Source organism: Barbus barbus (assembly GCF_936440315.1).
Source record: "Barbus barbus genome assembly, chromosome: 17".
Lineage (NCBI taxonomy): Eukaryota > Metazoa > Chordata > Actinopteri > Cypriniformes > Cyprinidae > Barbus > Barbus barbus.
In genome coordinates this window covers 19011345-19034567 of record NC_136745.1, presented here as the reverse complement: position 1 = coordinate 19034567, position 23223 = coordinate 19011345, and the positions used below count along the sequence as shown (strand labels likewise).

General features: G+C 37.3%; 1 protein-coding gene across 1 annotated transcript in view; it reads right to left on the bottom strand.

Annotated features, from left to right (window-relative positions):
- The window catches only part of drp2 (dystrophin related protein 2), a 62444-nt gene that overhangs the window by 28972 nt on the left and 10249 nt on the right, over positions 1 to 23223 (bottom strand). Inside the window, exons 2-11 of the mRNA XM_079439214.1 lie at positions 22600 to 22756; positions 18464 to 18584; positions 16112 to 16380; positions 12770 to 12916; positions 11197 to 11275; positions 9786 to 9846; positions 7214 to 7275; positions 6643 to 6717; positions 5060 to 5261; positions 3523 to 3608 (exon numbers count right to left, since the gene is read on the bottom strand). Of these exons, the coding sequence (XP_079295340.1) occupies positions 3523 to 3608; positions 5060 to 5261; positions 6643 to 6717; positions 7214 to 7275; positions 9786 to 9846; positions 11197 to 11275; positions 12770 to 12916; positions 16112 to 16380; positions 18464 to 18584; positions 22600 to 22756 (1259 nt within the window). The remainder of the gene's footprint in view (positions 1 to 3522; positions 3609 to 5059; positions 5262 to 6642; positions 6718 to 7213; positions 7276 to 9785; positions 9847 to 11196; positions 11276 to 12769; positions 12917 to 16111; positions 16381 to 18463; positions 18585 to 22599; positions 22757 to 23223) is intronic.

Sequence of the window (23223 nt, the reverse complement as noted above, 5' to 3'; positions counted from 1 at the left end):
AAAAATAAAAATTTAATTAAAGAATATATTCCGTTTTTTTTATTCCCCCTCTGATATATATATATATATATATATATATATATATATATATATATATATATATATATATAAAACTGAAATTAAGCTGAAATAAAATTAAATACAACTATTTGATGAAAAACTGAAACTTAAAAAAAAACTAAAATTAGAAATGTGCCTTGGCAAGTAACTGAAGTAAATGGAAGTATTACCATTTCTAAAACTGGGATAAAAATATATTAAACAGAAATATTTAAAAAACAAATGTCAAAAGCACATACCAAAATTACTAAAACATACATTAAAATTAAAACTGAAAATATAAAAAGAAAAACTAGTTTAAAATATTAATAAATATTATTAAAGTAAATAATACTAAAATAACACTGTCTTACAAAGTGTATTTTCTTATTTTAACTATAAATATTCTTCAATTAAAAAAACTATTTTGAAAAACAACTTTTAAATATTAAATTAAAGGTATATATAAAACAAGTTGTGATATATATTGTGCAGTTTGCTTCAAGTAAATAATCTTGTTTTAAAGATGTTTGGATTTTCTTATCACTGGAAAATAAAAATATTTGATAAGCAAGAAAATCATTTTGGCAGAGTGGAGTCTGGCAAGATATGCAAGTGTGTGCATCATGCAAGCACTGGTGTAAATGTGGACAAAAGGCTAACATTAGCTGAGAGAGCCGAACGGCTCAAACGGTATGTGTCATGAATCTAGCCATCACTGAGCAGAATGATCTTGACAGGAGTGAGAATGTTCTCTACAGTGCCAGTAAAAATAGCACCATCTAAAGTGGCTGGCACACACAGACCTTCCTGCTGTGCGGGCAAACACATTCACACTCACATGTAAACCAGCCTCATACATAGTCTAGTCCAAGGACAGATTATGGATGGGTCAATCAAGGCCAGAGCCCTGGATCCTCTGACTGCCAAGGCCCTCAAGCTAATAGGCTGACACCCAAAAACAAGCCACTGTAGATGTAAAATTGATATAGACACATGAACAGCGCTTTGTGCCAGTGGCTGTTGGCATGATATGAAATAAACAAAGAAATGAGAGATGTTATTTGTTCCTGGTCCCTCCTCAGCACTCACAGAATCCTTTATTGCAGCTTTGATGTTGTATAACAATCATTGTACACTGGTGTCTCTTTTGGAAAGTATTGCACATGAGGTGTGATTATTTTTGCAACTGCAATAATAATACATTTTTATTGCAACTTCTTGTATTTATGACTTTATTACAAAGTCTATTCTTTGATGGAAAATGCTATTTCAGCTAGTAGGTGGCTTCTTTTGGTCTTAGCGTGGCTGGTATAAGCTTGTACACCACCAATAAACCGGCTGCTTATGGTGTTCCAGTTGGATTTGGAACAAGATGGCTGGTCAACCAATTAATGACCCGTTTAGACCAGCTTGTTCCAAAGCACCGCTACCATCTTAAACAGGATTTTCTTACAAGAAAAAAATTGCAATTTCCACAAAGAGGCTGCTGCCCCGGGGCCCTGCAGGACCTTAAAGGGGACCTATTAGGCAAAAATCACTTTTATAAGGTGTTTGAACACAGTTGTGTGGACGCAGTGTGTGAAAACAACCAGCCTATAATGGTATAAATCCACCCACTCATTTATTTATAATCTAAAAAAATCTTAAACAGTCTCTCAGAACGAGCAGTTTCAGATTCTCCCTCTGTTCACGTCACCGAGGGGAAAAAGTCCCACCCATTTGTGACACTGCCAGCAGTCCGACTCCGCCATTACTGATTACTTGCTGTAGCTGCTGGAGATATACAATGTCAGAGCCAAAGAGGCATTTTAGGTGTTGTGTTTTGGGACGAACATAGGAGTCTCCATAGACTCCCTCCATCTGAGCCGCTGAGGACACTGTGGTTAAGTTTCATTGTCTAAGGAAATGTCCTGGAAAAAATCGGTAAAGTCCCCAATATGTTTAGGGATCAATACCAACACTTCGTGCGCGAACATCAGCTCCAGACAAAGTAAGTATCACGCATTTGTTTTCCAAATTGCCCTTCTGAAAGAGCTTCTTGGTACTCTGTAAGGCTAATGATGCTAAAGCTACCATCTGTTTTCACTGGTGCTGCCCATGAAGGATCATGAATAGGAATGTGGTAGTTAAAAGTTGCATATGAAAGCAATGTGAGTCGATTGCTTGAGTTTGAGCTCATAATCACGAGTGGGACTTATAAAGTTTGTGATAGCATGCCATGCACCATGAGACCAGCTATGTTGTTATTTTTATTGCGCTGTGCTCCCTGTCTGTGTAATTCATAAACGTGAATTTATTATGCGCAGTACAATCAGATGACTGACTTTTAAACAGAGTATGTTTTCTGTAAAGATAACAGGCTTGTACTAATAGTAGAATGTTTATTTGCAAAGGCTAGCACTGCTATTGCCGGAGCATGAGCTCTTGAAGCTCCGCCCTCTTCTCCGGGAGCAACAGCTCATTTGCATTAAAGCAACATACTCAAATACAGCGCGTTTTGGCTCATACCCTAAAAGTGGCAATTTTAACAAGCTGTAAAAAATTATCGGTTGGGTATTTTGAGCTAAAACTTCACATACACACTCTGGGGATATCAGAGACTCATTTTACATCTTGTAAAAAGGAGCATAATATGTCCCCTTTAATCTGTACATGACCACTAGGTCCCCCTGTCTACACACTCTAAGTAAGAGCACATGTGCTTTTTACTATTGAAATGGCAAAGACATTGGTAACAAAGAGATCAAGACAGACCAACCAATCAGTGCTCATTATCTTTACAGATATAAAAAAATTTTAGTCAATGTTTGGGAGTTATGATGGTTGTATTCCAACTCAAGGATGTCCACATCTGGCTCAGACTCTTCTCCTCTAATGCTTTCTGCAGTGCACTATGCCTGACTCTTATTTACTGGGTCCTGCTTGTGTCTGCCCTGTCAAATTACCCCCTAACCCACTCTCACAACAGCAGATGAGATTTTAGGCAACTGATGAAATTTTAAAGCATTAGAGAAGATTGGAAGGGAAACCCTGTGAGAGAAAGACTTGGACTTTGCACTGTGACACAGTCATTTTTACTTTAGTGTTACTGGACCACAGATTCTAAAAAACAAAAAGAAAGAAAAAAAGGACAAGGTGGTGTGTAGATCAAAAAGTCAAAATGTCTTAACAAGGATAGTAAAACTTAAAATACCATTAAAACCAATCAATTAAAGTAGAAAACAGTTATTATAAATTGTGATAATATTTCACAATATTACTGTTCTTAGTGTATTTTTGATCAAATAAATGCAACCTTTGTTAGGATGAAAGACTTCTTTCAAAAACATTTAAAAAATCTTCCCAACCCCAAACTTTTGAACAATAGTGTATGTTGTGGGGACCAGTGGTGGCTTAAATGTGGCTTCATGAAACAAGGTAAGGGTTTAGGGGTAGAGATAAAGGAAAGACAGAAAGACATCACTCTAGCCCTCTACTTACATTTATACTTTTCCTGGATGTCTGCGTTGCATAGAATAACCAGACCTGTCTTGAAGGAGAGCACTCGCATCTTACCATTACGACCACTAGAGAAAGAAACACAAACACACATTTAAAAATTCACTAAGGTTCTTTATTGAAATGATCTTGTCAAATAGTATGACTATGGAGTAACTACAGTAAACGCCACCAAACAGGACTGAAAGGGCCTTGCATCATGTTGTACAGTCTGCTTTCTCTCTCCATGTACTACACAATGCAAAAACAAATATAAAAAATCATCCCAGCAACTGCCTCTTCTCACTACAGTTATGAATAATCTACCACAGATATATGGTCAACATATGAAGTTACTCTGGAGGAGTAACTTTCTCCAAGCCATCTGAATCCTTAATGAGGAGGCTGCCAGGAGCTGCTACTGCTAGCCGAGCAAAATATAGCGATACTGCAAATATATACAAAGTGTACTTTTAGATATTTGTATAGTGGTACATTTCCTGTCTTATTCAATGTTTTATGCTTACAGGAAAAGACATTTCACATTTATTGCACCAGATAGGCCTTTTAAAAAAATTCTAAAACAGGTCAGGAAGCATTTGAGCTCCACTGAGACCAAGATATCACGAGCAAATCTAAACAGATTGCTGTACAGACGCAAAAAAAAAATAAAAGAAATTGCTAGAAAACTGATCAAACACTACCAAATCACATTTTGCCTTGTATAACAAGAAATCCCCTGTCAGTATTGCTACTAAAGGGAACATTTCCTACCTTATTTGGCTTTCTTGTTTGACTGAGAGCTTGTCATTATCATCCTCATGCATGCTGCTCATTCTTATTCACATCCAGCGTTTGTAGCAAAACAAAAAAGCAATTACTACCAATTATTCGCTCTGATTTCCAGTCATTAGCAGCAGGTAGTTAAGAGTCTAGTATATGTTTGAGACAAATTCACGAAGGATAATGAAAAACAAGTAAATAATTAAATAAATGAATCTGTTTTTTTAAACGTTGGCTAAGAAGCTAAGAGCTTGGCACAGAATGCGATACTTGGAGTCAAGCAGTGGGGCTTTTAACTCCTACAGTCTGATTAGCTGCCTGCTGGTGATGTCTCAGTGCCGTAGTCATCTTTTAATTCACTTAACTGTGGAACACGGAGAACGCAGCTTTGCCTATAAGTGAAAGATTTAAGGGTCAATGACATATAAGAGTGTCCACATTAAATAAAATGGAAAATCTAAAAATCTTTGAACCACATGTGCCAAGTTCTTAGAAACTATACTCTTTGTTTTCAGATACAGTATATATATATATATATATATAAGTATCAAAATAAATTTTCAAGTTTCATTCAATAAATTATTAGATAAGTGTAACATCATTAACCCTTAAATCCCAGATACAGGGCGCCCCCTTTTTGCACAGTGTGTGACTAACCAGTAAAAGTGTCTCACAGACAGCAGGAAGGTGCAGGGTTGGTTTGACATCATTTGTTGGAGCAGGTCAAATGGGTCGTGAGTGACATTACCGTCAGTACCTGTCGTAAACATTCAGCAACCAGTTGAGACACATGTCGACGCACAGGGGGATATTGATCAGGACGGACCTCTCCTCCTCTAGTTTCTCATACAGGGAAGTGAGAGCATGGATGACCTCGACCACATCCATAATGTGCTCAGCATGCTGCAGCTCCTGCTCTCGAAAAACATCCACCATGCTGCTTAACTTCAACAGGTCCACTAGAAAATCACACACACATAAAAATAAGCCAGATGCTTATTACTGTACATGTGTGGAGTGTTAACTAATTTGATTTGACTGCTATAACATCAATCTCTTGTGCGGCAATGAGAGTACAGGGTTAAGGCTGTATGCTGATGTCATCCTAATTGGATAATGAGCTGAAATATGGAAGCAGCACGGCCATGGTGCTTTCAGGGTTAGGTGGGCAGCTACAGACTCTAACAGGCCTTTGTAGATGTTCATTTTATACAGCCATCCTCAATCATCAGAGCCAGGCTCACTAAAAGGATCGTTTCTATAGCAGCGTGGTTATTAATTCTTCTAATGACATGGACTAGCAAACCAGAAGTGTGTGTGTGTGTGTGTGTGTGAGAGAGAGAGATGCAAGCAGTAACCTGTCCTGAGAGATATTAAAAGACACATGCCATGCTCTGTTTTCCTTCATGTACATATATGTAAAAATATTAAACAAACAAACTAATTTATTTATTTAACTCTTTTTCCATACAGGTATAGAGTTTTTGTGTGTTAGATTGTTGTTAATGTTAACTAATAAAAAATGCTTTGAATTTCTGAAATATATTTTGTACATCCTTTCAAGATGCAAACTTTTCAAGCACAAGTCAAAGTCTCCACTACCACTTCATCATCTGTTTTGACATGTTTGTAAATTGAGGGCCATCTTAAACCGGTTAACTTGAACAAAATTTGTAGAAAACAAGCACCTAGTTTCACAAAGTTGAGTAAGAAGTTTGCAACGTTAAATTAAACTGTAAAACCATCAACTTGTAAATTTTCTGAAGTTAGATGTTATATAACTACATCAGTTTCCTGCAAAAAGCATATTTTACCGTTGATGGACATTCAGGTGTAGATGTGTATTCTAAGGAAATAAAATCTTTTGCAAGCAACACATAAATCATAAATATTTCATTGTATTATAGCAGATTTATTTTTTCAGTGCCAGATTATTTTTTAAAGGGCTCCTGAAAGTAAAACTAACCTACATGGGCACATTTATATTTATATTATGTACACAGTGTTGAGGCTGAAGGAAAGAAGGGAACTGCCAACGAGAGAAAGCTCCTGTCTGGACAGTGGCAGATAAACCTCCACCCACAAAGCGTGTCGCAGGGGGAACAGTGGTTAATTACTCATGCAGACTTCTTAATTACCTCCCCTGAAGAAGTACAATCACACCAATTATTAGGCTTAATTAAGCTGCATAAAAATCACTGGGCTTTAATGAAAAAGACGGATCAGAGGCGCACAGCAGGGCCAGCTCTGTACGCGAAATTCACGAATAATCAATGACTTGCGCTCAAAGAGCAGTAGAGGGAAAAGGGCAAGCCAGTGTGGGTGCTTCTTTTTACATACATCTTAAAGCCTTCTGCACATGCCTCAGCTTCATGGCCGTCCGGTATGCAGAGAACTTGATATTGTTCAGGTCCGCTGTGAGAGAGCAGCAGGGGAGACGAGAGAGGAAAAAGAGAGAATATCATTCATGAGGAGAGAAAAAAGCAGCAAAAGAATAGCTGAGCTCCGACATAGGCAAACAGAGAGACAGGAAGCAATGTGTCACTTCGGTGGGGTCGAGCGGTTTATGTTCATGCTGTGCCGGAGTGTTTAGACAACCCGCGTCACATTGCATTGGATTAACACACACAGTAAACGCCCATTAATCATCATTAATTAGAAGTTGGCAAAGCAATCGTAAGGTTGGCCCAGCTGCCCCTGGGTTAACGAGAGAGCTGTTGACATCTCTGGGGTGGGATGAAATATTAGGTTATAATGCGAGGTCTAGGTAAAGAAACCGAGCTCAGTGTGAGACCGTCTTCTAGTTGGTTTATTTGAGCTTCAGTGTGGGGAACCACACTATGGTTCCCCAGTGGAAAGTAGACACATAGAAGATATAAGAGCAGAGTTTAATTGTGTGTAATTGCCTCACCCAGAGCTTGGTATAATTCAGTCATCTTTGGATGGTCCCAGCAGGTTGTCTGAGCCTGATGGCTATAAAAGGGGAGAGAAAAGAGCGAAGTAAGTGCAGAATAGTGAAGCCAAAAATAGAAAAACATAGAGTGAGGAGGGAGAACACACGTGAGAGAAACATTAAAGTACTAGTTCACCCAAAAATGAAAATTCTGTCATTATTTGCTCATTCTTTCATTATTTATTACCCTCATGGCACTCCAAACCCATATGACTTTGTTTCTTCTATGCAACACAAATGCAAATTTTAGTCATTACGGACAAAAACTTCCCCTCTGCTGCCGCTTTCTGCATATTCAAATTTGGAAAATGGTTACGACGCACACAGGAACGGCTTTTCACCTTTTGTGACAGAACGAAAACCCCTTTTATATTTGAAGGAGTGAAGGGTGCATAAATGCTACCTGAATAAAAAATTTTAAGGAAACTTAAAAAAAAACTTTAATATCACTATAAAAATGTTTTCTACAAAACCATAGGGTTTGTGAAGCTGTGAAATCCTGCAATTGGTTAACTTGTGACCTGACCATATACACTGAAAAACTGTTGGTTTAACATCACATTATATGTAATTTTACTGTAAATAGAGTCAAATATGTTGCAAGTAAAAAACTACAAATTTACTGTATAATTTACAGTGAAAAAAGTAAGTATTTGCGTGATTTTGTTTCTTATTATTTTTGTTATCAGTAATGTACATTAGGGTGTTTTGTGACACACTGTCTGTTATTTAGTTAACGTTTATTGTATTTTTTGTATCTCATGGCAATTCATCACGGCTTTTATTGTTTTAGTGAATTGGTGGCTAATTTGTAAGAATTTGTACATTTCTCACACAATCTGCTTACCTCTCAGTGACTTTTATGTTTAATGGTGGGATTAGGGGTTGACCTTCATTGACCTTATCCTTTTTTTTTCAAAAATCATTCATACAAATAGGGCATCTCATAAAATAGTTTTCCTGTGAGGTCTGGTTAGTCACCCTGATGCTGGATTGTCTTTGTGTGTATGACCCTGTGCACTGTCTGTATATGAGTACTGTCCATGTTTTAGGCAAAAGCCTCTTATGATGAACACTAATTCATTATGTGACTTTTTATTTTACTACCTGCTAATAATAGAGTGCTTATCAGTACATTTTACAGTAAAAAGCTTTTGATAATTCAAGTAGATTTAGATAGTTCAATAGATTATATTAACATTATTTCACTTAATTTAATATATGGTTATAAGCTGTGAAGGCACCAATATGCCATCCCGTAAATCTGAAACATTACCACAGTATAGAGAGAGAGAGAGTACTCACAATCACAGTAATCTTGAACAAAGATTCTCAGAGCCATTGAGTGCTTATATCCACAAGTGCTACCTTGTGACATTCAAAGAAAAGCTCATGGCTAAACGAAGCTTGAATTCAAATCTGATGAACTGGTATGTAGAATAAGAATTTCTTCACAAAGCCAGTACATGTGTGCTGCATGCTTTGCTGCAACATGTACTCGTGCCTTCTTCTATAGCACCAGCAGCCATGAAAAACTATCAGAGGAATAAATCATAGGAACAAATAACTGAGGGGGTCTGAAAAGAGCAGTTTTCGAGCTGTTCACTAACTCATCATTACCTGCGCTGTTGTTTACATTGATTAGCCAATGATATGTAAACCATCACTTGCATAATTTTCATCCTTTGGCTTGTTCACATCGACTACCAGTGGTGTCTCTTTTTAACATTGGGTTTTATCAGAACTATGAAATGCTTCCCTTGACGTCAGGGTAAGGCGTGTATTCTTGTAGTCAGCCATCAGCCAATTAGCATTGCCCTGATATAATTTCCTGCGACTTCAGAGAATACTCACATGGCACTTCAAGGCATTCAAAACATTAATAAATACTATAATGTTTTATAAATAATACTATTATTTATATAACTTTTACAGTATTTTTTTTTTATTTAAGTTAGATAATTTATATATTTTATATAATAATATAAGTTTTAGTAATTTTATGTACTTCTGTCATTTCTATAAATTTGTATGTATTAATTTTTTTTCTTTTATTATAATTTCAGTGTCAGTAATTTTCATACTTAACTTATTGCTGTTTATTGCAGTTGCAACATTCCTAATTTAAGTAAATTCATGGGCTTTTGTGTAATATTTAGATTTTATTACTGCTTTATTTAAATGACAAAAAACTTCACAGTTCCTTGTATTCCAACATAAATCTTTCAGTTATTACAGACCTTCTTTCTCTCATCTGAAGACACCAACCTCTGCAATTCCCACACAACACAGATTCTGTTGTGACATCTATAAACTCAAATAGCTAAAAACGCACAAGACATGACAAAAGGAACGCCACAGTTGAAATGTTGTTTTCTTTTTAGATCAGAGTGTAATAATCTTCTGCACCAGGGATCAGTAATTGAGTTTGCTCTCTATACCTGATAATCTGACATGCTCATCCCACGGTTTTACACTGTCTCTCGTTTCTGACACTCATAGACTGTTGATGCTTTACGACTGGACTTACTTGATGTAGTATGGCACTTTGTTGGGGGATATGGCACGTTCCCAAGGAATCTGCACAGAGCCTGGAGTGACAGAGAAAGAAAGAGGGCAATATCAATCAGACAGACATGTCGAGCATGAAAAGCTATTCTGAAAATCTCAAACGGCACCGCTCAATGTTCTTCAAGCATACTGCTTCCACACGGAGAGGCTATTAAACAACAGCACCTCAAAAGTGTTCAAAATGGTAGAAAGCTTTTCTGAGTTGAGCTTTGCGAACCTCTTTATATGGAGCCCATAAGGTCAAACGCTGCTCTGCTATGAGATACAAATGGAGAAAACTGAGAACTATTTGGTCACTGAGGTCATTCTGGACTCCATTTAGAGGGCTTCAGCACTCCTGTCTTCCTTTCCAACTGCTTCTACAATCTGAAACGAATTAGGTGCCAGCATTTTACAAATATTTGGTTTATGTAAAATTACATTGAGTATTATCCTTCCCTCTAGTCAGTGGCAGACCAAAGGGGTAAGCGAGAGAACAGGGCACCACCTCCGCACATAACTAAGTACACTATACTTTTTTATTTCTCTATCCTAACTCACTCTCTGTTCCAGTGAAATCAAAAAATGAAGTGGCACAAAATAAACCAGCTATACTGAGCTACTGACAAACAGGTGCAATTTTAAATTGATTTTGATTATTAAAAAATGATTGGCAGTCGAGCAAGATATAATCTTGCTAAAACAACAATAATCCTCTGAGCCTCGTATTCAGATAAGGGGCTGAGCTAAAGGCTAATAAGCTAAATAAACTAGCTCTTAAACTATGCACTAAGTTTTTGTTTTTGCTAACTTTCATCTGGTTAAAGTTTTTGGTTAAAGCAAAACAACTTTTTCTAGAATATTTATATTTCAGGATTTATATTTGAGTGGCATTTCTCTATGGTGCTTTTCATGAGCTTTTGTGTAAAACCTATTTTAGTAAAAAAGGCAGCTTTAAAATTGTGTTGTGAGTATTTAAGGGAGCTTCATTCATAACTGAGGGTCAAATCTTTGCCCAGACCGTGTCCAAATGGTCCACGATAAGACCAAGTACCATAACACTTCTTGGAATGTCACTTGAAATTGCCATTCCCTGTGTCCTCAATTAGTGTAGAAATGTAGTACTGATTTGTAGTGATTTAGAGAGCCAGAAAAGTTTGGACAACTTCTAAATGAGGCTAAGTGTGAAGCAGGCACTGTCTTTGTCCTGTAATGTTAGACCAGGCAGTGAGTGACAGTGAGAATGAATAAAGTCACAGCACATCCTGCCCACTTAAACACAGTCCTGCCAACCCCTCTCCGCTCAGCTCCACCAGCCCACCCCTCTCCCTGTGCTCAGCATCACATTTCAGAGAAAGACTCTACGGCTTCAAATGAGTTACCACACTTACTGGAAAGAAAGTGCTGTGATCCGGGGCCAAAATCTCTGTGGGCATCTTGCAACTGTTTCAGACGTTCTTCAATAGACCCCTTGAGTGGAAAAAGAGAAACAGTCAGACTCAAGAATGGATTACTTTACACACTAAATCAAAGTTCTCTGATGGTGTAATGGGGTAGTTCACCCAAAAAACTGAATGTCATATGGGTTTGTAACACTATGTCGGTGAGTACATTAAGTGACAATTTTGGGGGATGGTGGACTACCTAATTCTGAGATATTTACAATGTAAATCATTCAGAAGATGTCAAAACACTGACATATACAAAGGCCAAAAAATCCACTCAAGCATGAAGTATTTTCTTCCCCTCTCTCCTCCTCTCTGTATTCTCTCTGTTTCTGTGAGGCTTTTCAAGGACAACCAACACTGCTGTGGCATAACAGAAATATAATTCTGCCCTGTGTAAAAGCAGACATTTCTGTTAATCAGTGTAGCTATTGAGACACCAACTGTCTTGTTAGATTTTTAAAATAGAAATGACCACTTTTATTCAGCAAGGATCCAATAAATTGATTAATAGTGACAGTAAAGACCTTTACAATATTACAAAAGATTTCTATTTCAAATAAATACTGTTCTTTTGAACTTCATTTCCATTGAAGAATCCTGAAAAAAAAAAGTTATTTGAGTAACAAATCGGCATATTAGAATGATTTCTGAAGGATCATGTGAAGGTGAAGACCGGGGTAATGGCTGCTGAAAATTCAGCTTTACCAACACAAGAATACATTACATCTTAAAAAATAAATAAATAAATAGTCAACTGTGTTTTTAAGATAAATGCAAATAAGAAAAATCTTAATTCTTAAAAGTCCTTGAATGCTGTCATCTGGGGTTATTTGCATTTAATTAATTATTAATGATATCGTATTATTAATTAAATATATTATTTAATATACATTCATTTTAAATTTGTGATTCCATTGAAAGCCCTAGCAATCTGTATAAAAGTTTGCACATTAAAACCCAAGGATTCATCAACAGAGCATTTCTCATGACATCCATACTACAAAGACAAAGAGATATGATCATGCACACTTGTGCTGTTTGTCTTCTGTCACATTAGGTCACACAAACTGCTGCAGATATGCATTTCATAGTCATTTTTTGATAACTGGATTTACACACTCCCCCACACTCAAGAGTACTTCTCATTCTTCCTGCATCTCTTTCTGGCTCTCTTAAGCTCATCACACACATAAAACAACCAGATGCAATCGAAACACTCAATTTCATTTTACATCTTCTCTTTTTCTCGTCGGAAAGGCCTTTGTTTTCCCATGAGCATGTAGACAAAAGGCACTCCCCGTGACCGATGATAATGGAGCCATCACCGCTCTCAGCCAGGCAGGACCGGCATATTATATTCCATCTCCTAAGCTCCATTTTTCATAGTGTATATGCACTAACTTAGCTGGCTGGAGCCAATTCTGGAAAGCTGACCATTGCACTGTATGATCTCCATAGGGGTCCATAAGTGATGGGGGCAGATAAGGATGAGATAAGGATGATGTGAATTCACTACCTGCAGAAGTTTCCATCTGTTGTTGAGGTGATCCAGAGCTCTGGCATTCTCCATAGACAAGTGCACATCAGATATGGCCAGCTCGTGGGCCAGGTCATTTATCTGTTTCATTCCTTCCTTCACCTGGGCCAGCTCTTCTTTAAATAGCTACAACAGAAAGCGAAAAAGAGATGAATGGTCAACACCATACACAAACACAAAAACATAATCATGCCATGAATTACTCAAACTTTCCATCTGATTTCTGGGTGCACTGTGCATTTTTATGTTTTATGTTTGATGTTTTATTGAGTGTTACAATTATGCCTGCTCTGATTTAAAGCATTAAAAAAAGCCCTGATATTTAAAGGCTGGCCATAGGGTGGATATTTTAATGTTTAAAGAGATCTTTTTATCCATTCACAGTCTACACTTGTCCATTTTCATTTCACCCGCCAGCGCTGTTCGCTTCCTTCCACACACTTACGTTGAGGTGCCACACTGGGCATAAGTGCAAGAGAGACCCAATCTGTCGATGGCAGAGAGTGAAACTGCACCAAATGTGTGTATGTGTAAGTGTGAAAAGACTCAATGTGTGTGACAGCAAACTGGTCGCAAGATAATTTTTTTTTTTAAATGCTGGGAGAAATATTTTTGTAAGTGAAAAGTTTAATTAAAACACTCTAACATTTAAAAGTTGGTTAATTAATATTTTTGTGGACACTGTGGTGTATTTTTTTTTCCAGGATTCTTTGATAACTAGAAAGTAAAAAAAAAAAATTATATTTATGTCTTTACTATCACTTTTGATCAATTTAATGCATCCTTCCTGAATAAAAGTATTCATTTATTTTTTTTTAAAAACGAAACAATAGATGATTTAAAATGTTGTTGTTTTTTACAGTACAGTATGGGGTCCCAGGCAAGAGGTAACTGTAGGAGCAGTAGGACAGTAGGAGTCTTGATCTTATGGCCTGTTCATACACTTGACATGCAGCCAGGAAAACGAATGAGAAACTGTAAGTCTGCAAGACCTGCCATGTTCTTGCCGGTTTTGACAGCAGGGGAAACATTGATAAATGCCCCACGTCCTGTCAGAGCGTAACGCGAACATGTCAGCTCACGGAGTCCGGCTTCAGCCTGAATTAAAAACTCAACATATTGCATCAGGGTACAGCTCTAGGCAGACAAACTTGTTAATTATTAAATTACATACAGCTGGGCAAAAAAGTATTTAGTCAGCCACCAATTGTGCAAGTTCTCCCACTTAAAAAGATGAGAGGCCTGTAATTTTCATCATAGGTACACTTCAACTATGAGAGACAGAATGGGGGGAAAGAATCCAGGAAATCACATTGTAGGATTTTTAAAGAATTTATTTGCAAATTATGGTTCTATTTGCTATTCACGGATATGGTTCTATCTGCTATTCACAAAAAAAGCACATTACATCACAAAAATGTGAGTACATTAATAGAGAAACAGAAATATAATTTCCTCACATAAGAAAGCCTTTTGAGACCCGGACAGCAGAACTGAAACTGACTCACTGATGCACAAGGTATTACTGTAGATAGATACCTACACTGTTCCAAATCTATAATAACTCTGCTTATCTCCACGGGAACAACCATGATCATATCGTCAATAAAAAGACCTCCTACTGCACAGCTGTAGGAGTCTGGGTCTGTACATCGTCGCTGGTAGATTACGAGAGGAAACATTAGGGAGATACATTTCGGAATAGCACGGTAGTTTACAGGATAACTTTCAGATGCCTCATCTTTCAGTCATTTTATTGTTGCGACACTAATCTCTCTGTTTGATCATAGTCAAATGACTGTGTACAGTATCTTAAGGGCAAAACTAATAGCAGCATACAGCCGAGTGAGCTGTACTATTATCAGAAAACCATAAAACACACAGGCTGGAAACCGTACAAAGATTCAGAAAGTAAATGACGGTCAAGATATAAAAACGCCACTGGACGGATTATGGCCACCATTTGCCTTCTGGCTCTTCATACAATCATACATTCCTTGTGTGTTTTTGCAAACTTTTTGGCGATTAAAGCTCATTCTGATTCCTTTTGATTCTGAAATGAAATTAAATAAAATAATATAATAAATTAATAATGTAAAAGGTTTAATTAAAAACAAATAGAAATATTTGACAAAATAAAAAAATAAACAAAATAATAAATAAAATAACATTTTAAAAGTAAAAGTGTAATGAAAAAGAGAGAACAAAAACCTTTCAAAACTGAAAAAAATAACATATTCACATCAGGAGCAAATCACATCACACATTCACGCAGTACATTTAATTTAAAGTATAAAAAAATCACTTGCTTAAACCCCACAGCGAAATGAAGTGAGAGAAAAAGTAAAAGACCTTCTATGCCATTAAAGAATTGTGCCCTGTGGAGAGTCTCATTACAATCTGGCTGAATTTCTTAGAAATAGTAATTGAGCAAGCTGTGAGGTCCACTAACAAATGAAAAAAATATCTGACTTCCATCAGAACTCCTCACATAATACATCAACATCTGGACATAAAAATACATTTCCATATAAAAATATAAATGCACCCTGAACCTCTTCATCCTTATCTATTTAGGCAGCACATCTAGAAGTAAATTGGGTACATGGATCACAGTGTCTCAGCAGCCAGCCATACAAAAGTCAAAATAAAGTCACTTTTCACTTCTTAAACATGCCTGCAATTGTAAGATGTAAAACTGCAGTTTGGGTATTTTATAAAGTTTTATTCACTCCTACCAAAATAGAATAATTCAATGAATAGTTGTTTCAACAACAATACTGTTGCAATGGTATCTGTTTGTATCAATAGCACTGGTATGTGCTCTGTGATTTAATATCACATAATGTTGCGTAAACTCTAATGCACCCTGATCCATCCTAGACAACATCGGGAAATTCGCCTACACACATCAATCAACCATTGTGCCTATATTATGTTTAAACTTTGCCAGTTCTGTGCAGCTTTAAAAAATTAATTAATAAATAAAATAATTGGTACACAAACACGTAGGAGACTTTACAGAACCTCCTGTCATGCAGTGACACAGATAATATGAATCACGGCAAGCATGACTAAAATAACCCTGACAATTCTACTCAAAACGTCACATATGCAGGGAGACTCAGATATATCTAGAAGCTGATTTTTATTTATTTTTTGCTCTGTTATGCTTTGTGCATGCAGTAACACACTGAAGTAGTAACTGATGTATGTAGTTACCAAATCAGACACCATTCCCTTTAAAATCCAATCAGAAAAGTGTAAACAGTGATTTGTCTGCATTAATCACTTGTGATCAAGTCACTGAAGACGCATTACCTTGGTCGCGTCTATATGGTCCTGCAGCGAATCAATAAACAGGTCTCCCACAGGCTCCCAGGCGTCCCTCACTCCCTCCGCCTGCTCCAGAGCCACAGCCAGCTCCTCCATGGCAGCTTGAATCTGCAGCAGCCTCTCCAGGGTTCGCTCCATGTGCCGGTGTCGGTCCACGCAGCGCGCCGTCAACTTCTCCCACAGGTCACTGGCCACGTTGGCCTGCTTCCACACGGAGCGACTTACATTCAGCATTCGCCGGCGAGGAGAGACTTCTGTGACGGAGAGGAAAAATAGGGAGTAACAGAGAGGCTATGAGCTAAGAGAGTAAGAGCAACAGCCCTGATCTCTCTATTATTAATTGCTCCATCTGACACAGACACACTCATGATGACATGTGGATGCAGAATTGGGTTAATGGCCAACATGCGAGGAGGCAAATTCTCATCAGGCATTGCAATTTCTTTGCACCTGTGCTGGGTTAATGTGGGTTATAATATGGGCATAATAGAGCTGCCTGTCAATAGCTAGGTATCCATTCGCATATTTTTATGTAATTTTTGGATATTGCATTAAAAAAAGTGAATGGAAACACAATGATGCAAATAAACTGTGCATTTATTGTCATTGGAATATTCTAATTTTCCAGTTAAAATATTTAAAAATAAATTTACTTGCAAGGAGTAACTGCGTAAGAAATTATTTTTTCACTTGTTTTAACTATATAAGCTAAAAACAAGAGGATCTTTTTTTTTTTTTTTTTTTTTAAGATTTATTTTTGGCGGTTTTCCCTTTTATTTGATAGGATAGTAGGAAGACAGGAAACAACGTTGGAGACAGAGAGGGGGGACGGGATCGAGAAAGGTCTGCAAGCCGGAACTCGAACACGGGACGCCCAAAGCGCAACAGCACTACATGTCGACACGCTGCCCACAAAGCTATCGGCGCTGACAACAAGAGGATTTTTTAAGTTAAAAATAAGACAAAACACACATTCAAGATGAATCTATGACAACAAATCTTAATATCTACTGTAGTGTTACTTGTTATTTTATTTTGCTTTAAGACATTTTATATATATATATATTTTTTTTTTCACTGAAAAATGATCCTGAAAAAGACTACTAAAATTTATTAATTAAAAAAATCTAAATTCATCAAAGCTCTTTTTTTTTTTTTTTGGCACTGTACTATTAACCTCTAGAACTGTCTGACATGTTATTGCCCAGACATCAGGCACATGTATTCTAACTCTCAGAATAGACTGTTACTGTGCGTTCACACCACCGCCAGCAAGAGCGTAAAAATTGAAAAATTTTGGTCTTGTATTTAAAGGAGCCGCAAAGTAAACAAGCAAGTTGATCTTGTGTAGACTGACCACAAGTAGGGTATAAGTTAACCTCATTGTGAAAGTAAGAAATTGATCGATGGAAAGAACTTAATTATACTTACATGTTTGCTAACTAAATAAACCAATAAAAGCCATTTGTGTAGTGTGTTTTTGTGTTCATGGTTAAGTGCTAAGTTAGTCTAATTTCAACATGCAGTTCATAGGAGACGTTTACTAGCCTAGGTCTTTAACTAACATTAACATTAATTTGTGCACATCCTACATTCCAAACTGTCCTGGTTGAAGTGTAGCCTAAATGCAATTGGTCAAATCGGTGTTGTTTTGAGCAAATTAATTGCATTTCCGCTGAAAAACAAGCGTTCTAGCGTGAAAATGCTTGGGAACTAATGTGGTTGGAACAAAAGTTTACAGGACTGCGTTCTCTGAAACCCTCTCAAGCGGAGGACTTCTACATTCTGATTGGTTGCCGCCCAACCGCATCATTACCATAAAGTTGACCTGACTTCTCTCCTCTCCTCCTGAACTCTCCTCGACGCCCTCACCATCCAAGATGCTCTTGCCGGAGCTCCGCCGGTGTGAACGCACGTTTAGGGTAGTTTTAGGGTTAGTAGAATGTCTAAAGTGGACTATCGAAATAAAGTGTTACCATTGTTTTAGCAGGATTCTTATTTTTCCCCATGAATCAAATTTTAATGAAAAATTAAAGAGAGGAGAAAATGAAAAATTTATCTGAATGGAAACATTGCTAGTAGCCATCACATAGGGATGATGAACTGTGTTGGGATGAAACTAGCAAAAACACTTGCGCCGCGCCCTGCGCCGCATTGCGCCCGGTGTACGATAGGGCCCATAATGTTATGAAGGGAAGCCCCCTTGTTTTTGAGCCAATCACCTTAGCCTTAAATATCATGTGACTAATTCTGGAGCCACAGGACCACAATGCCATGACGCTTAGTTAAATGTATCAAAATGGTTCATTAACCAACTTTCATCACTAGGGAACAAACCTTTGCCATCAGGCAATGTCTCCTCAGGCTCCTGAAATGGGTGTTGTACCAGGAAAGTCTGAGCTGATTCCAACACTGAGTAGATGTAGGGCCCTCTGGATTTGACATCTTCCATGAAAGCCTGCACACAAAAACATATGTTTACTTGTGCATCATGCTGACATGATCAAACACAACAGCAGAGGCATAAACATGAAAGCAGCCTCACTGTCACACATAAAGCTCACAGAGCTCACAGACACAGTATTGGAGCCCCACAACATCCATCAACCTCTGAGATGTCAATCTACTGAACTAAATCTGCTTTTCCAGCTTTACCTGGGTAGATACTGACAGATTACCATTAAAAAGATTGTTCACCCAAAAAATGGAAATTCTGGCATTCATACCTCAATGTTGTTCCAAGCCTGTATGAATTTATTTCTTCTGTCCATACATGAAGGTATAAATAGTTTGTGTCCAAACAATGAAAGTCAATGGGGTCTAAAGCTACACTGGACACAACTGAGACATCATCTTCTGTATTCCACAAAAGTCAGAAAATCATACAGGTTTGGAACGTCATGGCTGAGTAAATTATGCCAGAATCCCTTTAAGGCTCTTCTAAATACCTGTTAGACCTTTTTTAACATCTAGGGTCCAATAGAAATCAATGTGGGAGACGTTCAGCTCAAACCAGACCTGAACTATGATATATATCATTCATGGCGTAAATTCCCTACTTCTGGGCACCACCTACCGTTTTTCTTTTCACTAATCCCTAATAGTTACTAAGGCTACAGCTTCGTGCATTCATCATGCCATTTTAAATCTCATAGAAATATTACGCCCTCTTTGTAAAGTCATTTATTTGGATGATCCAACAGTTCAATCCTCTTAAAGCATAAAGAGATGACTATTTATTTTATCTCATATTTTTCTCAAATTACTATTTATTTTTCTCATATTTTTCTCATATTACCCAAAGGAAATACCCAGAGTTACGTTCTTATGCCGATTATAGATATTACAAACATGGCTGTGCAACCGCATCTGGAGTCACCCCAGTTACATGTACCATGCCCTTGAAACCTCTACCCACCTATTTGCAAATTGAGTTAGCAACCAAGAAACTGTAAACTGAAATCAAACAGTCAAAAGTAGAAACGTACTGCCAGGCTGCTGGAATCAAGAGGTCTCCTGAGGGGTCTTCATGGAAAGCATACCCTCTTGCCCATCCCTTGCCATTTCCTGAAATATTTGAGGCCTGAAAATATTTTCATTTCACTCACTGTGAAACTTTAATAGCAGCTAAACTTCATACTCAAGAGGTCCGCCTTTGGCTGAGCGAACAAAAATAAAAGACTTAAGATCACTCTTGTATTAAATATAATTTTTTAGGAAAAGCTTCAAGAAATGGTTGTTTCTGTCTGGTGATGTCTCTGTTGTTTCTTCAACTAAGTACTCTTAAGTAATGATGGCATCTACTTAGGGTTCAAAGACTCAGGGGAAACGATTACAATTTCAGTCTACACTAGTATTAGAGCAAGCTTCAGTATATACACAGTTTTTAAAGCAAACCCAATCTATTAAAATCTGTCAACAACCTCAGAAAAATTAGCACAGGGGAAGACAAAAACAGTATGATATTAAAACACAGAGGAAGAAATCCACTTATGATCAATAATTTAAATTTCTTAAAACGCTGTTATTCTCGGCAGAGCAGCATATGTGATATGCTTTGTCGGAAAAGTTTTAGGGCGATGTGGCACATTGGGAATGCGAAAATTGTACAATGCAGCGGTGAATTGGAGGGAAAGAACAGTATGTGACAGATGGAATGATAGGGCAAGGATGGCGGTGCATGCATGGGCATATGTGCATCTACATACTACATAAGGAGCAAAAAGAAAGCAATAAGGGAGAAATAAGTGAGAGTCAAGAAACGGACAGTGAGATACAGATCTGTTAATTTAGAGGCTGATTTCACAGTGTGTCAGTCACAGAAAGAAAGAGCTTGCTATCTCTCTCTCTTTCTCACTCTCTCGCTGGATCTTTTCTCTCAATATCCCTCTTTTTCCTGCTTTATTCAGCTGACAGCACTGGAAATTGTTGCTAAGATGGAAGCAGTACCCTGTAGTAAGTACAGGGCCAATTACAAGGTGTGTGTTTATCTGGGAGAGTGAGTTTGTGTTTGTGTATTGGGAGAAAAAACATGTTTGAATGCAGAACATAATGTGTATGCACAGGAGAGTGGTAAATATTTAATGGGATGGTTCACCTAAAAATGAAAATAAATCGGTCATCATTTATTCACCCTTATGTCTTTCCAAACCCGTATGACACAAAAATGTGATATCCACCCCAGCTCTGCTAGGTTTATGTGAGTTCATGTGTGATCCGTGAATGAATCATTGGGTCCCACTTTATATTAGGTGGCCTTAACTACTGTGTACTTACATTGAAATCAATCATTTGATACAATGCACTTATTGTGTACATACATGTTTTTACATTGTACTTATATTTTTAAAAATACCTATTTGTAATTACATCTGTAATTAATTTCTGTAGTTACATTTATAATTACACTGTTGACCCATCCCTCACACCTTAACCCACCCTTAAACCTACACATACCACCAAACCTGTCCTTAACCTTACCCGTATCCCACCTCAATAGCAGCAAAAGTGTTTTAAAATACAATATGACCACAATAAGTACATTGTACTTATTTTCTGATGTAAGTACATAGTAGTTAAGGCCACCTAATATAAAGTGTGACCAATCATTGCTTTAACTTGTTCATTGTTTCTGCTTAAATAAATACATAATGTTAACTAATCACATTATTTGTATAATCTTAGAACTGTACATTTCTGCAATATGGACATATTTCAACTCTGGTAAAAGAGTATTACTCTTAACAGGACAGTTCATCCAAAAATAACAATTCTGTCATTAATTACTCACCTTTATGTTGTTCCAATTCTGTAAGACCTTTGTTCATCTTCAGAAAACAAATTAAGATATTTTTGATGAAATCCAAGAGCTTTCTGACCTTGCATAGACAGCAATGCAGCTACCATGTTCAAGGCCTAGAAAGGTAGTAAGGACATCATTAAAGTAGTCCATGTGACATCAGTGGTTCAACCATAATTTTATGAATCTACGAGAATACTTGCGCAAAGAAAACAAAAATAACATCTTTATTCAACAATTTCTTCTCTTCCGTGTAGCTTCATAAAATTATGGTTGAACCACTGATGTCAAACAGACTATTTTAATGATGTCCTTACTACCTTTCTAGGCTTTGAACATGGTAGCTGCATTGCTGTCTATGCAAGTTCAGAAAGCTCTCAGATTTCATCCAAAATACCTTAATATGTGTTCCAAAGATGAACAAAGATCTTATGGGTTTGGAAAGACATGAGGGTGAGTAATTAATGACAGAATTTTCATTTTTGGGTTAACTATCCATTTAACTGTAATGTAGAAACATCCATTTCTGTAAAGTTTGTTTCTTTACAAAAGTTTACAAAAAATCATAAGAACCACACATACAATTCTTTCCTAGTGCTTTTGTGTCTATTTTTTTAAAGATTTGAAGCTTCCATACCCATTAATTTGTGCATTGTAGTCTTCCAAATTTCCCCATTTGTCTTCCAGTGTCAGAAAGAATGTTATATAAGATTGGAATGACTTGAGTAAAAGTCTTTTTAGGTGAACAATCCCTAAATTGGAGGGAAAAAATGTGTAAACATAAAAGTTGCATCTTAAGCCATTTTATTGCGCATGCATCAGTTGGTTCCACTATTCTCTTTGTTCTATTTTCAGTGATCTTGCAAGCCTCTTTGTGGTTTATGAACAGACGGGGGTTCAGATTTCCAATTAACATGTTTCATTCAGGTCTACTTTTGCATCTTGATAATGGATTCAGAGGTTTTTTATTAGCTTACAGGTGGGTGGGCTCAAATATTTAATGTCATTATGTCTGAACTCCCGCTGCCATATTGCAGTCTTAAATACTGAATTGATTCTGTTATGTTGATAGATGACAAGATTAACCATGTTCACGAGCAAAGTCAGCAAGAGAAAAGATATGCTAATGTGAGGAAAGACAGCATGAGTAAGCGTGCATGTGTGTTAAGCCAACCTGGTGGAACTCCCGCTGGTGCTGCACTGCTCCCACATCACCACCTATGGGCAGCTGCTCAGACAGCTCCTCGTCTTTAGCTGTCAGCCATTCAATGATCTCCTGCAGGGACAGCTGGAGCTTCCCGCTGTTGTCCGAAAAGGCCTCCAGCCGCACCCTGCCAACACAGCAAACGACAGCCTGTGACAGGGCACGGACCCATGGTCAAAACACCACTGAGATCACAGCTCTGAAAAACCGTCCAAATCTAGAGTCTCAGGACATACTGATATGGAACATTGTCACCATTTCTGGGAACAGGCCAACTGTTCTCTGATGAACAGGCCAACATAGTTAGACAACAGCATATTATGTTTTCGATGCTCCACAGGATATACAGTGTGAATACATTCAAATTTGACATATATTACTTTATAACTATATTTTTTTAATAAATATTTTAATTCACATTATAAGTAAATAATATATAACATTAAAACATTGTTTTGGTTGGTTGTTTCCAGCAGGGGTTAACTGAACCATGCTAACTCTCCTAACCTACTTGCACTTGTACTTAGCTTCAACCTGCCTCCATCTCCTACCTAGCCACGTCAAAAGAAGAGTTGTGCATACCGAAGAAACAGG